Below are 15876 nucleotides of genomic sequence, written 5' to 3'. Positions count from 1 at the left end.
TCTGCAGGCACAGTCAAGATCCACCGTGAAGAAACTATTTTAGTACATTTCTTCCTACAAAAACGCACAGTATTACTGAATCATGGTAGAAGGCCACAGACACACACTATTTCGCTGGTCTGAGCTACCAAGAATTGTATGATATTTAACAAAAAAACCCAAACATACAGAGTTACACTCATTTGTTTTCTTCCCTGGGTGCTAGGGTCCTTCAGTCAGGCAACATCACTGTGAGACTTGTTCTTCTTCTCAAAATACCTCACCACGAGAAGCAAACATGACATATGACCATAATAACTCTGAAGGAACAAGAAATACTGTTCTGTGTAAGGATGGCACAAGGTCAGAAGGTTACACCTTCAAAATATTTGTCCAGATACTGAAAGCCCAATAACCAAGAGCCTGAATGAGAACATCTACATTCTGTTCTCAGAAGGAGGAAGTTAATTAACCTCCCCAAATCGCTTTTCCCTGACAAGGCAATTCTATTGCCAACAAAGTTAATTCAAGAATGGATTCTTACCGTCTCCAGAGACACCTTGACCAGAGATCCTCTCTCTCCTTGCTATCTCCTCTCTGTTAAAAAAAAAAATCTGTACCCACAATGGCAGCAGTAACTTCTGTCTTATGTAGTAAAATGACAAAACAAATGCCCTGCTCAAGATTTTCAGCTACGATCACTAGTGTAGAAATTTGTAAGCTGAACAACCCACTGCAATTCTCTTACTTTGATGATAATGACTTAGCAGTGCACCGATGCCAGTTCTTAAAGAAACATGTTGCAAGATACCTCCTGATCGCAGGATAAACAGAAATTAATGCCAGCTATATAGGAAGTGTCTAACAAGGCATCCAGGTGCTATGATGAGAGGCACAATGGAAATGTCAAAGGGTAGGCTGACTCAGGACTGGGGAAACAACTGCTCAAGGAGGCAGGAGAATATCAAAGAAATGTAGCCCTTCACGTAATAAAACTGTTTGTTGAGAAAGGAATAGATAAGAAACATCCCACCTGGGAAAGGGCACTGTGCCCTCATGCTTCCTCTGATTCTCCATACAACCAGAGGCAGGAACAGAAAGAAATGCCCAAGCTCATGCATGCAAAGATGGCTGGAATCATTTAATGGAAAAGCCAGGTACTGAAGAAAGCTTGTACCTTCCCAAAAATCTTTCTGACACCAGACCTACAGACATCACATGTCTCGAGTCTAACCCTGGCTACCACTGGCCTTGGTATCAGTACCTTGGCAATACCTTCACATGCAGAACAAGGTCAGACAGGCCAGAAAAGGACTTCTATCTCACGTTGTCCACACATCAGTGATGAGGTGAAGCAAGAAATGTTATGGACGTGAAGTCTGACTACTTGAGCAGGTTCATCCTGCTACAGGAAGCAGCAGCAATGGAAAAGATAAGACTTCTTTTCACTGCTGTTGAAGAAGCACTATGAGTGCCTTCAGGAAGGTGGCTCCTCATATCTCGTGGCTGCTGGGAAACACACAGATGCATAAATGATAGAACCAACCCCAGGGACACACAGTAAAATTCCAGCTACTGCTTCTTGGTGAAGTAGCAAATACTTCACCAATCTACTGACCATAAAAAGATGCTTAGAACTGACTAGCTGAGAACATTAGCATCAAAGTGGCCCATGAGGGACAGAAAAATAGAGTAAGATTGAAGAGGTTTCCTTGGAGCTAAGAGGGAACCTGGCTAAAAGCCCTGGGGAACCCACTTCCTTCTTAATCTGATTTGCATTTAATTGCTTCCTAATGACTATGCCCCTGTTTCACCCCAACAGGCTTAGGGACTGGTGCTGCCACTGAAGCTTCTCATCTCCCATCTAAATTACCCTGTGGGTAATTTAGAGGCCCCGGTTTAATGGCTGACTGGGAATCCGAGGAGAGTTAAGCATCATCATTTGCACTCAAGCAGCACCCACCAGTATACTGAGTACAAGGAGAAGCTACACAGAAGGTAGTTCTTTTGCAATTCAGAGATATATCCCCATCACAGACACGTATGCAGCTGCATGAATCCCCTCACCAGAAGGAAAGGCACAGTAGCTGCACCCAGACCTGCTGGTACTATCCACAGCCCCAGGGTCACTAAGCTCATGCTTCATAGGAACTCTGTTCTAAGCACAGCACAAAAAAAAAAAGAAGCTGGAAATCAGTAACCAACTCATGCACATGTTTAAAAGAAAAGTCCAAACTCAGCATATGGAGAAGTTCACCTGGCTTCACTAGAAGGACAGAAAGGCAAAAGAATGCAATTTATGGCCTAGAGCACCAAAGATCTATCAAGGACAGAGGCAAGAACAAGCAACATCTGGATAACTATCCTTTACACAGAACACTTGGGAGGAGCATTCATGTTCTCTTAGTCTCATCCAGTGTCTAACCCTTAGAATCAACTTCTTAAACATCACCCTCTTCTGAGCTGGTTCTAGAGCAACAAACTTCTTTAACATTTGCCAACAGCAGGACAGGCCTTCACAGGTCAAAGAGATTTGCTAATTCATGCTATGTCTGCATTTACTCTCTCCTCTCCATCTCCCTGCTCATTCCTTTTCATGCAGCCAAAGGCTAGCGCTGGCCACACCACTGAGCCACTCACTCTACCACAGACAGACTGACTCAGCTAGTCTTGGCTGCCACGCAGGGAGAGCACAGCTCTGAGCAGTGCCAGCAGACGGGGCCTGGACCAGCTGCAAGGGCATGAATTGACAAACCACTGAAGCCTGCATGACAGAGGTTAATGAAGTCATGGAGACGTACAGCAAAAGGTCAGGAATTTGCAAGGGCTGCTACAAAAAGCTGCCAAATAACAAGTTGTCCACAGTTCTGATGACTCCATAACTTGGTTGTTGCCCAAGAAAGCTACTGGCAGCCCTTCTGCAAACCAGGTTTCAAAGGCAAATGGCATAGACATGGGCAGATGGAAAGCAAAGCTCAAGAGTCCAGCAAGCCTATCCCTAGTTTATGTCCGGGTATCAGTGCCGCTCACTTGGGATGAGGCACTACAACACAACAGCTTAGCATCTTTACATAGGAGAGGATGAGAACAAACCTAGAGAAGCTGCTCTGTAAACTATCCTAAACACTCTTTAAGACCATGCTGTTGGTGTTGACTTTTTGCCAGAGGAACCCAAAGCATGCTTAAGTCCAAATGCCATTGATTTCTAACTCTGGATGAGATCTGAACCAGTATGGCTGGCACATGCCTTGGTATGATGCAGGAAACCAAGCCCAATGCTCAACCACAAGCCAGGCCTATTGCTGTGTCCAGCTTTAGAGCTCCAATGGTCTGAGAGTCCTTGGAGAGCACTACCCCATGCATTTCAACCACATCAGTTGCACACATGCTGTATGTACTAAGAAGAAAAAAAGTTGAATATCTTATTTTAAAAGTACTGCACAGACTTGTCTAATTTGGCAGAGACCATACTTCTCACTTCAACTTGGCCTTGAGCTTGAATAGAAGAGAGACGGTGGCTACACTATATACACTGAAGTAAAACTTAGCATCAAACACAGATCAAGATGCTGTAGGGCTGCAGGATAGAGTGTAAGGTGCAGCACAGGTCTCAGAGGAGCAACACAGATGCTTATATTCCTCACTAGAAATGCATTTTCTATTCACATTAGTTAGCTATATCAAAACAACCAAAACAGTCTTAGAGTGAGATGTATTGTGGCCCAATTACTTCCAATTTCTTGAAAGACTGACAGGCCTAATTTATCCCTATTACTTACTGTCTAAGACTCTGCTTTTACTGTAATCTCTCAGCCTTCAAGCATTATCCTGCTTGGATAAACAGTATAAGAAACTACTGCCAGACCACTCTCTGCCTGACTTCCACACAACCACTCCAGGCAGCAGGGAACTGCTAACAGGGCCCAAACACATCTTACCCCATTCAGTAAGAACTTGAATCTCTAACAGGCATAAGCACTGGTTGCACGTGCCTACTCTTGACAAAGGAAATCCTCTGTTCAGCAACGCAGATATTGCCCGATTCTTCTTATCTAGCATGCTCCACAGTTTGCCTCTGCAGTTATCAACAGTTTGGTAGAAGGTATATTGAATCATTAAGCTGGCAGCTTGATAGCTGGTTTTACAGCAATGGCTTTGGAAACACACCTGTGCCTCAAAGAGCTTCCAAGGAACACAATTCAGTAGTATAACCTACCTGTGATTTGAGGAAGTCATATTCCTCTGATCCATATGGGACATTGCGAAGGGAGGTGAGGTAGTCATAGGTGATAACTGCTGTCTGCAAACAAAAACAGGAAAGTTGATCAAGCTCTGCAGTTACCGTGGACTAAAAAACAACAAACCATCTGTTTAGGAGGATGTATGTAATTCAGGCTCCCAAGTTTAAGCTCTACAGTGGAATCTACAGTAATAAACTGTAGAAACAACAACAACAAAAAATCATTAAACATTCAGAGAAAGCAGTGCAGGGATCTCAGCAGTATGCAGCTATTAAAAACAGCCAATGCTTGGCATTCCTACACTATCTTGCCTTTGAGAAGCTCTAAGCACTTTTGTAATCTCTGTACTGCACCTTTCACCGTGGGCTCCCATTTTAGCCAGCCATCTGGGGTTTCCTCAATAAGGTCTGTGGCAAGTAATGCAGATCATGAAGTCCTGTTTGTGCCCCACCCGTTATCCTATACCTGATCTTCACACCTCCAGCTTGTCTAACTGCACGCTGGTGCACAGGGAGCTCGGTCTGGAAAGATGGCTCAGCAGGGGAACAGAGTGGCTTAACACAGGCTCACTGATAACCACAGGCAGTAGTGCTTGCAGGGATACTCAACTTCATGAAGGACTAGAGGGCAAAAGGCTCAGATACCCAATTACAGAAGTACAATATAGAAAACCAGCTAAAGCTTATTAGCTAGACGTAGGCACAGACAATAGAATAAGATTCCTAAATGCCTTAATTCCTGAAAATGAATATTGGGTATTTCACAGTTTTAACCTTTGACTAAAGTTCCTCTTTCCACAGTCAGAAGGCCAGCAAATGAAACAGAAAAACCACAGTTCATGCCCTCAAAATTTCCTTGGAGGGAGAGAAAGGAACATCATTTAAACTTTAAGATCCTTGCCATAAAGAACCATTTGCACATAACAGATCTAAAGCTTTCCTAAAACCTCCCTAACAGAGGGGTAGCATCTCACTGTGGAATGGGATAGTAGGCCTTCTTTCACTGCACATATGCCTAGGAAAGGCACAGATGAAACACCTAAAGCACAATCAGTGTATCAGTAGAGTCAGGCAGAAAGGGAGATTAAATCTGTTTTGAAACAAAGTGACTGGAGTCAACAAAGCAGCAACAGTCAAAGCCTCAGAGATGCATCCACGAGGAAATCCAGCTAGGAATGAGATATAAATAGACATGTTTTTTCCCTGTGGAGTTTAGGTTTCCTGTTTTCCAGACTACGAACTGAGCAAACCAAAATCTTTCTTCTGGCTTTCCAGGCTCTCTCACCCCTGATGAATTCAGGAGGCGCACAGCTACACAGACACAGTCAAAAGAAAAATTGTTCAAAGTATCTTTCCAACCTCAAACAACAACTGTGAAGTGAAAGGATGTTCAAATTCCGTCTTGCATGAATGCTTGAGTTGGTTCGTATTTTATCTCTAGTCCACGAGGGTAATTATCACCTCCAACTTGAAGAGAAGCAGCTAACAGATTGGCCTGTATTACAGAGGACGAGGGAATTAATTAAGTATTTGCTAATTACATCGTAATCTTAAACACTAAATTAGTATTATGATGATCCTGATAGGCAACACTGACATTGCCAAATCCCTGTAACTGTGTGAGAAATATTCCAGCCACAGCACAGTGTTCATTTCATGTACCCAACACAACTTGGGCTACCGTCAAAGAAATATGGCAAACGTGCAACGCTCTGCCAGGCTTCTGACTTTATCAGAACACAGAAAACTAACTGAAACGTGATGCTGACCAGGCTACCGAATTCATTCTCAACCAAGAATAGTGCCATCGTTCACATTACAGAGTGAGACTGAATCTCAGAGACACAAAAAGACCTACAGGATCAACTGGTCCCTCCCCTCTCTGATGCCAGATTACTTTTTTTTAACTGATCTTGTATCCAGTCCAGTGTTAAATGTCCCAAAGGCTTGGCCTTCCATGTTGCTTCTGTTAACTCTCAGTTCCTTACGCTCTTCCCACCACTCCTAAAATTATCCTCAGACCCCACCAAATCATGGCACAATGTTCCCTCAGTTGTTTACCCACATATAAACAAAAGCCAGTTCTCTCAGCTGCTGGGAACCTCTTCAACTTTCTGAGGAAAGTCTGCAAAGGACTACAGAACCACTATGCATTAAGTACTAGCAGATTCAAATCTTTCTATTCCAACTCAAATGAAATTTGTCTGAAGTCTTATAGCTCTAACTCAGCCTTCCTGACCTCCACGCATCCTTTCCTCTAGGATTGTTTGTTTTTGTTACACCACACCCTATCTTAGATTCTTACATCTTCTGCTGCAAAACTCACTTCTGATATACTAGGTAGGTGGCTATCCCCATCTACTTTGCCCTCGTGAGATCCCATCTGGAGTTCTGTGTCCAAGCCTGGGGCCCTCATCTCAAGAATGATGCAGAGTTGTTGCAGCAGGTCCACAGGAGGCAACAAAGACACTCAGAGGGCTGCAGCACCTCTTTGATGAGGAAAGTCTGACAGCTGAGCTTGTTTAGCTTGGAGAAGAGAAGGCTCCAGGAAGATCTCGTTGAGGCCTTAAAATACTCAAGGGGTGCCTGTACGTAGGAGGGACTTTCTACAATATCTGACAGTGACAGGACCAGGGGGAATGGCTCAAAACTAAAAGAAGGGAGATTTAGGTTAGCTGTTAGGAAAAAATTCCTTACTCAGAGGGTGGTGTGAATGTCCCATCCCTGGAGGCATTCAAGGCCAGGCTGGATGGGGCCCTTGGCAGCTTATCTAGTGTCTGTCAACCCTGACCACAGCAGGGATTTGGAAGTGGATGGTTTTTAAGGTCCCTTCCAATCTAAGCTATTCTATCATCCTATGAATTACAGCCTTTCAATTACACCCTGCTTTCAGCTGGATATGGTCCAATGATTAAGAAACCTGGCCAGAGCTAGATCAAAGGACAGACAGGTTAGGTCCACATAGATTCCATCAATATCCAAAGTCGCTTGCTACAGAACCTCAGTTTTCATTTACAAAATGAGCAAGCCCAAGAAATGAACACATATAATTACTCTACTAGATTCAGCCTTTCTGTGGTCCAGAAATTAAACCAGTCTGGGCTGCTGGTTCAGATTAGAGCAGATCCCTGACGTTCCAGCAAGGATCAGACCTCAAAGTGGAAAGGTAGAGATCACTGATGCAGCAAAAATGAAGGATCTTTCAAAACAAATCTGACCATACACAGTCCCATGTATTAAAGCAACAGAATTCCAAAAGAGACAGATAATTCTTGTTTGAACAATATACAGACACACAGATATAAACACATTCCACCATCAGAGCATTGGTAGCACTCTGGGGAGGTCACTTCTAGCAGCAGTGGTTGCAGAACCCTCAAATGGATTTAAAAGCAGGGCCAGCAAAGGTCCATGACTTTTTCTGAAGTCATGGAATGTGAAAGTCAAGCACGTTTTTAGGTTTGGAAACATTTAAATTAAAAACAAAAAACATCAGGCAGTACTTCTTTCCTGTGTGTATGGGTAAGCATTGGCACAGGCTGCTCAGGGAAGCTGTGGAGTCTCATTCTTGGAGACCTTCAAAAGCCACCTGGACATGGTGCTGGGCAGCCTGCTCTGGGTATCCCTGCTCGATCAGAAGCTAGAGCAGATGGACCCACAGGTCCCTGACAGCCTCAGCCATCCTGCAATGGGTATGAAGAAAATCCTTCTCCTGACTCCTGTTCTTCAAGAAAGTAGCCTCTCCTTGTCAATCAAAACACAGACCAACTGTACAGCCTCATTATTGCATACTTCTTACTTGTTTTTTGTCCTAAACAGATGATAGTCACAAAAAACCCACACTGATTTCAAGTAAGATAAATGAACACTTTTCAAGCAGGCAGAACTCATGGGCAGACTAGGCTGCCCAAACAGCCCACATAGCAGACTTCCCCAGTCACAATAAGCTACAAGTCAGTTTCAGCCCTCACTCTACATAGAATTGTAATGCCGTAATGGGATGGGAAGTACAGCAATAGCAGGGTGGCAAAGTCTTCGGCTGCAACAAATAAGCATAAGCATAAACATAGCATAGACACAGAAACGAAGGAAAAAAACTGTTTACCTTTGGAAGGCCTCACGTAGGCAGGGATCTCCAGCAAAACATCCTTGCCTCCACTGCCAACCCTTAAATGAGGTCTGGGAAGGGGTGGATCCTGGCTCCACCTCCTCTGGTCACTCAGGTACATTGCTTGCACCTGAGCTCTCCTAGCTTGGCCCTGCCTTTCCATCAGGTGCTCAATCACTGTTTCAGGCTGTGACTTAGCATTTCCACTACAAGAATCATCAAGGTTGGAAAAGGCATCCAAGATTATCCAGTCCAACCGTCCACCTACCACCAATATTTCCCCACTAAACCATGTCCCTCAATATAACATCTAAACATTTCTTTTCAAAATAAACACTCATTTTTCACAATAGTTCACAGTGCAGCCTGCACATATAAACAGCATGGCACCTCAGCCAACCAGCAGACTTTGTTTCTTATTGCATCTGCCCTCAGGAGCTGACTCTCTGTAAAACTCATTAATGAAGTGCTTAAAAGTCATAGAATATGCAGACAGACAGCTGCTTAGCACAGGGGGTCTGTAAATGATGGAGACTGTGGCCTGAAGTGACAGGTACATAATCCAAGTGAGGTACAGAGAGACCGATCCCCCTCCAGCCTCTGTTCTCCATGTTTCTGGCTGCTCATGGATTCATCAGTGAATGTCCTCAAGGAAAAGGCAATAACCTGGCTGGCTGGCAGACTCCATTCTCAGGTCTTCCAAAGCTGTGATCAACACAACTGAGGAATAGCAGAGATGATAGGGTAAAATAGTAATCATGCTAGCAAGATTTAGAGTTTATTTTATGAATCTGGAAACCAATACAGGAGACCATAACTGCATAACTGGCCTTGAAGGGGGGCTGGTGCAGATGTGTGAGCCCTCTTGTTCTGAAGGTCCCACCCAATGCAGAGAAACAAAGACTATGTTCTGCAGCCCAGTATCTCCATTAATTTCTTTCCAAAACGTACAGATGACAGATCTATTCCTTCTATGCTTTCACCTCCCTTTCCTGAACTGTGTCAACAACTTGAGGAGCTCCCAGCTGACCTGCTGACTCTTGGAGCTAGTTACCAACTGAAAGAGAGGGTCTGTATAGAATCACAAGTATTTGTGAACTCCAACCCTCTGAACCCCCTCTAGGAATCTTTCTGTACTGTGCTACTATGAAACTTACTGTGGCAATGGCTCGGCCCACACGAACAACTCCAAAATCATTGGGATCCATGAACTTGTTGCCATACAGGTAGATGCCAGAAGCAGCTGCTGCCAGCGAGGCAAGTTTCAAGGCCCTTCTTGCCATGACTGGTGAACCCTGCTGAGACACAAAACAGCAATAGTTACATCAGAGAAAGACATAGTGATGCCTGGAGGGATCTGATAATCCAAGTTTTAATTGCTCTTTTGCTAACGATGCATTGCTAGCACTGCCCCCAGCTAAGAGCTCATGCAACACAGAGCCAAATGTGAGCTGCTCTGCTCTGACTTCATTGCTTTTTCTAGCTCTACAGTGTCTACAGACCACTAACCCAGAAGTGTGCTAGACTTTGCATATCCACCACAAACCATTTATTCATGGTCCCAAACGTTTCACAACAAGAAACAACAGGTACACAGAGAAAAGGCAGCATACGCTCACCATAAGTCAGTTCTTTATTATAGGATTAGGCTGCCTCCTCATTGCAAATGTTTTGAAGGTATCATAGCATAGTGAAATCGTAAGGTTATACCAGAAGAATTAAAAAAGCAGAGCTTAAAGAAAGTTCTAACAATACTAAAAGAGCCCAAAACTTATTGGAAACTGCTGGGCTGCTTGTGAAAGCTCCTCAGTATTGATGAACACTGGAAAGAAGAAGTGATGCACCCTGCCTGTGGCTCCAGACAGCTGCATCCAACACAGGGGATGGGGTCCTGACCAGTGACCAAGTGAGTGAAACTTGTTTTCTCATCAGCTCATCCAAATGCCAGGCTAGGAACGCACTGGCAGAACAGACAGATGCAGGTACCAACAGCTCAGGCCTGGCTCAACCGTGGGCCTGGGGTGTATCACTTTTTTCCTCAAACACCCTTCCTCTGCAAGATGGGGGCAGGGATGAAGTTGTCAACCACACCAACCACTTTCACAGCACTGCATTCCTTACTTACAGTGTGTAAGGTAGTATCAACGTGCTGTTCATTAAAAATATATATATTTTGTCTGTTTCTGTCACTTTACAGGATTTAAACCAGAAAGAGAAACTACAGGTCAGCGGTGTTTTCCTCTCCTTCCTCTTAGTAAGACAGAAAACACAGCCGAGCAGCCTTGCTGTTTACACCGTGAATCAGGCAGCACGGATGGCTGCCTCACTCTGCAAGCTCTCAAGAGCACCTTTGACAGAGTGCAGACGGACTGCGCTAATTCCCTTCACTCCAGAAAGCGTCCTGCTTCTCACCGTGCCCCTTTTAGCAGGGTCACCGGCTCGTGCCTTTTCTCTCAGAAGCCCAGCAACCAAAGCACGCACGCAGTGACACAGGTCACTACTTCCAAAAGAACACCCGCTTTAAAAGCACGCTCGCGTCCTTCAGGCCCACCACCAACCCCGAGCTGCCGGGCCCGGCACTGAGGCTGCCCGGCGGGCGACCGAGCGGGAGCAGCTCCGCCGAGGGGTCCGGAGAACGGCCCCGCCGCTCCTCCCGCTCGGAGGCGGCGCGCGGTAGGGCCGGCAGCAGAGGCGCGCACTTACCGCCCCGCCGGCTCTGCAGCACCCGGCGCCCGCTCCCCCCTCGCCTCGCACATGGCGCGGCGCTCCCCGCGCGGCATGCCGGGACGCGTAGTTCCCAGCTCCGGGGCGGGGGGCAACGGGAGAGAGTGTCCGAGGGGCGTTGGGGGGAAGCGGCCCAGCAGGCAGGGAGCGGGAGCGCGATAATTCTCGGAGTTATCGTCTCCAACGGGATTCTGGAAACGACGACAGAAATTGAGGGATGTGCCTCCACACTGTGTTCCTATTTGCGTGGATACTGTTGCACACAAAGTCAGCATGGAATAAAGAGGGGTTTAGGAACGCTCCGATTGCAAAGCAGAAGACCTCAGTTTATTGTGGAAGGAGTAATTAACCACGATGCTCGAAGACATACCTCGATGCCCATCTCTTCCATGACGATGCAGCCTGCCCACCTGTGCCCTGGCTGTGAGACAATGCTAGATTAAAGACTTCCCTAAAAGATCCCAACAATACTGAGGGTATTTGCTGTCCCCTAAGTTCCTTTCTTATTCTTTTTGTTCTCCTACTTGTCCCCATGAACATAAATGCCTGCCCAGTGTGGGCCTACTGGTAAACGTTCTCCTAAGAAACAAAGCATCTACAACTTAAGAAAGGCAGACGTTTGTGTTAGCACATTCACCACCTCCATGGCTGAGGCTGACATAGGGCGGAGCAGTGAAGCATCCCTTTAGAAGCCATCACCCTACTGCATCGAAGAGGTCTGAAACAGGGGCTGTCCCCCCAGCACTACCTCTGACTCCTGATCACAGCTCGCTGCTTCTACCCACCATGGCCAAGAACGCTGCCCAGCCAATGCCCCGCTCTGACTGCTGCATCACAGGCATTGGCCGCGCTCCCAACAAAGGGAGCAGGTCAGCACCTGACTTTGGCAGCCCCTCCTGGAAGGTCTGTGTGAGGTTCCTCCACACTAATTCTGTTCCTTGCAGCTCCCCATTAAACAGGCTGATGCTGGCTCTGCTGGGGACAAAAGAAAAAAAGAAGAAGAAGAAAAGCTTTTGTAGTCTAACAATGCCATGTGCTGAAGTGCAGTGGGCAATTTTGTAAGCAATGCTCAATCTTTCTATAATTAGAACAAGCACCTAGTTAGAGTGATCAGAGCTCTTTTGTGTGAGCCTCCACAGGGTACTCAAGAAAGAGCCTGGCTCAAAAGAAAGATGCTGGCTTGATTTCCGCTTCCCTTTCAGCTGGTGAATAAATTAAATCTCAGATTACCCCAAATTGCTGTGGCAGATGAAAAGTGAATAGTGTTTCCTTCTTTTTTTTTTTTTGCATCCCAGGTGTGCGTCTTATGAAATGCTGAACCATACACAAAGCCTCGGGCCTCTCTGTCCCAGCACTGGACTGGGCAGAGCGATGAGATTGCCTGAGCAGAGGACCAGCCTTCACTGCTGAGAATCAACCTCTTGTCTAGATTTCCTACGATGAAAAGTGCAGAAAGCTACATGGACAGTCTCACCGACACCTAACATTTATCATATACGGAAGAGGAGAGAAGGCACAGGAAGAGACTGAAACAATCCCAGAAAGCAAGAGATCCTATGACTTTGTAGACCCAGAGAACGAATTTAACAGGGTGTTACACGGTACAGGGAGAGACTGCTACCAGCAGAGTGAGAAGAAAAGCATGGCCTGGCAGGCCCTTCTTCGCTTGTCTGAGCTGTCCTGCCATTCTATGGATGGGTACCAGTAAAATGTTGAGGCAGATCCATGCTCTGCTATAAACGAGTTCATCTATAAACAAGTCAGTGCAGCAGTGCCAATCCATACATGCCAAAGATCTGGCTAGCAACATCTCTGCTGCTAGAGATCTCTACTTCTGAAACATCTTCTGAATCTTCTCTGGTTAGTTTAGGTTACCAGAAGATGAACAACAAATACCCCTGCAAAAGGCTTGATAGATGTGCAGAGCAGCATGGAAGGCAGAAAGCAGAATGACCTACCTAAAGCTAACTCCAGAAAATAATGTAATGTACTCCCACAGGCCTCCTGCAGGGCCAAACCCACCCACGTCCTTGGTCCAGTTTTAAATGGGCACTGACAGATTTTGCCTTTGTTTCAGCAGTGGAATGCACAGAGCTGACTCTGGGAGCCATCCAATTTTAGGTTACAGTCCTCTTTCAGATTATACTGTACAGGGCCAATATTGGGATGAGACATCTCTCAAGATAAAAATGCCCATCGCCCCAGGTCATGCAGCTCATGCAAGTCAGTAACGAAAGTTGTCTGAACATGACAACAGAAAGAGATGTGCTGCTTGGAGAGCAGTGCTTTATGTGAGCTGCAAAATCCACTTGTATTACTTTTTTATCCCTCTCTGCAAGAATCAAAGCCTTTGCTCGACACTGTTGCCCAATATCAGTTCAGACAATTGCACTCCACCTCCATACCCCTCTCTTACAATTTCTGCTGGCAAAAAAATTCCCCTTGACTTTGCTTTCTAAAGATGCTGGGAAGTTTCAGCGGGCCACCACATCCTCTGTCCAAAGAAGATATTAATTAGCTGTGAGTGGAATGCATAACCAAGTTTACAAAACACCATAGTAACAGAAAGGTGTTACAGAAGCATCTGAGATGATTTTTGCCTATCTGCAAAATTGTACTCTTCTAAAAATTATAATGAATATTAGAAATCAAACCAGTCTCCCTTTAAGTCATTCCAGATAATACAGACACGGCTTGAAGAATTTAAAGATTCCTCCAAAAGCACTAATCTAAATAGACCTTCTGAGCTTTTTCCCCCAGCTATAATTATTCCTTCTGAATACTGCCTGTAACCCCAAAGAGAACGTGAAGAGCAGGGGTTGCTGATGTTGCTGAACTTTTCCATCTAGATAAATCTCTTCTTTCTCACTGTTTAGCATCTTACCTGTGGCATAATTTATCCCTTGAGTTAAGAAGTGCCATTTATTTTGATCATTTTTATTCCACAATGCACAGTGACTATTAGGCATACAGGTATCTGATATTAGCAATAGCTTATTCCATTACTTTGTATTGTCATCTTCATTTGTTACAAGATATTTCATGAGCCATTTAATTCTGCATTTGCAAATGTGGAAAGTGCTGAAGTAGATAAAAAAAAGATGGAGAGGATTTAACAGCCTAAATCTACCCCAAAAGACTCCTTGGAATGCACCAGAAATACACATTAAAGGAAGTGTTCTCAAAACCAGCTGTGGTATTCACACAAAACTAAAAATGTCCCCACTGACAGCCAAGCCAAGGATGAAGTGTCTGAACACTTTCTTCACCGTACAGAAGATTATTTTGGTGAACTTGTGGAAATTAATGCACGTGGAGGTCTGATAGCATTCCTGCCCAGAAATGCTAAGCAGAAAAGATGATGGTAAAACAAAAATGAGTTAATCTTTCTTTCCTAGGGATATGTATATTTGGGAAAATGGGTTTAAGGACCTCAAATCCATTCCTTGCTTAATGTGTCTTCTTAGCAAAGAAGAAACCGCCAGAGCTGGCTTCTCTGAATCACAACTAAGTCTGCTGCACACAAAGCCCAGAACTAGGGGATACATGAAGGTGCATGGAAATGATCAGCTCACAGAGCTGGGGGAGAGTATTAACTTCTCTTGCCTGACGCTGCATATGCTGTGGGACAAGTTGTTTCACCTGGCTGTTCATGTCCAGGCCCCTAGACCCCAGGCTTGCCCAAAGGAGATCTTGTAATACTGAAAGCATCTCTTTCCAGAATGCTTTCAGCTTTGATTGGAAGGTAAGAAAGGATAAAGAAATAAACACTTTCCACAGTTTTCCAAAGTTTAATCATTCTCTTTGTTAAGCGTTTCTGCCTATTTTCTCATTTGAATTTCTCTGATTTCCTGTTTTCCAGGACAACACATTCCATACTTAACCTCCACTCCTACTTTCTGATACAACACTTTGCACGATGTGATATTAGATCTTAAAGTAAACAGCCTGGTTTTAAGAATTTACCCGCTTCCAAAAAATGCTGCTTTAAACCAAAGTTGGAAAGTTCCATTTTGAAAATGTTGAAAAACATTCAGATTTTCCAAACTTCCCACATTGACTTCATAATCTCTCAAAAATATATATATTTCAGTAAACATTTTTGTCCAATTAAACCATTTACATCAGCGTTTTCTAGTCTTGACACGCAATAGGTAATGCAGTGCAAGGACAAGTTATCCACAGCAGGATTAGCAGCACGTGCCTAAAATACAGACAGAGATGAGTTCACAGAGCCATAGGGTTTTGGATAAGCCCATGCAGCCTCATCACACCATACGGTCCAGTCTATACTGTGCTATGCACCCCACGTACACGCAAACTCTGCAGTAGCCAATCTGCACATCAACACTAAACCACATAAAGAAGCAGGTTTGAGTGAAATAAAGTGTTGAAAGGAACTGGTGCTGCTTATGGCCAAGGCAGCTATAAAGAGCTGCAAACACAAACGGCCTACTGTCTGCATGGAGATGGCAACCACACAGCTGTGACACTGAGGAAACCAGCACAGGAGCAGCAGCACACTGCCCACGTTCTGTGACCCACACTGGTGTCTGCTTTACAGGTTGTGCTGCAGAATAGCCCCCAAAGCCGTGTATTTACCACACAGCGGTAGATGATGCATCACAGCACAGGAAGAAGTAGGAAGGCAGGAGGGAGATTAAGTCATTCCTCAACTCCAGATAGGAACAGGGAAAGGGCCCCTGACCAGGAGCAGTACTGTGAGACAACAGCGATTCTGCTGCTAAATGACTGACAGGAAAAGGTAGGAGAGATGGCAGATGAGCTTTGCTCGTGACAATTATTGATAAATGATATACGTCAA

General features: G+C 44.9%; 1 protein-coding gene across 19 annotated transcripts in view; it reads right to left on the bottom strand.

The window, feature by feature from the left end:
- ADCK1 (aarF domain containing kinase 1) overlaps window positions 1–15876 on the bottom strand; it is an 83066-nt gene that overhangs the window by 66076 nt on the left and 1114 nt on the right. For 6 of the 19 annotated variants that reach the window (XM_015287406.4, XM_015287399.4, XM_046941778.1 and 3 more), the window contains exons 2-3: window positions 9485–9622; window positions 4196–4279 (exon numbers count right to left, since the gene is read on the bottom strand). In XM_015287406.4, coding sequence (XP_015142892.1) covers window positions 4196–4279; window positions 9485–9610 — 210 coding nt within the window. In that variant the 5' untranslated portion in view covers window positions 9611–9622. Of the gene's footprint in view, window positions 1–4195; window positions 4280–9484; window positions 9626–11030; window positions 11099–15876 lie in introns of those variants that run through there. The other 13 variants (XR_005860045.2, XR_006939306.1, XM_015287402.4 and 10 more) reach the window with 4 other exon arrangements.

This window comes from Gallus gallus, chromosome 5 (assembly GCF_016699485.2).
Source record: "Gallus gallus isolate bGalGal1 chromosome 5, bGalGal1.mat.broiler.GRCg7b, whole genome shotgun sequence".
NCBI lineage: Eukaryota > Metazoa > Chordata > Aves > Galliformes > Phasianidae > Gallus > Gallus gallus.
Note: the sequence above shows the minus strand (reverse complement) of the source record. Positions and strands in the feature narration are given on the sequence as shown.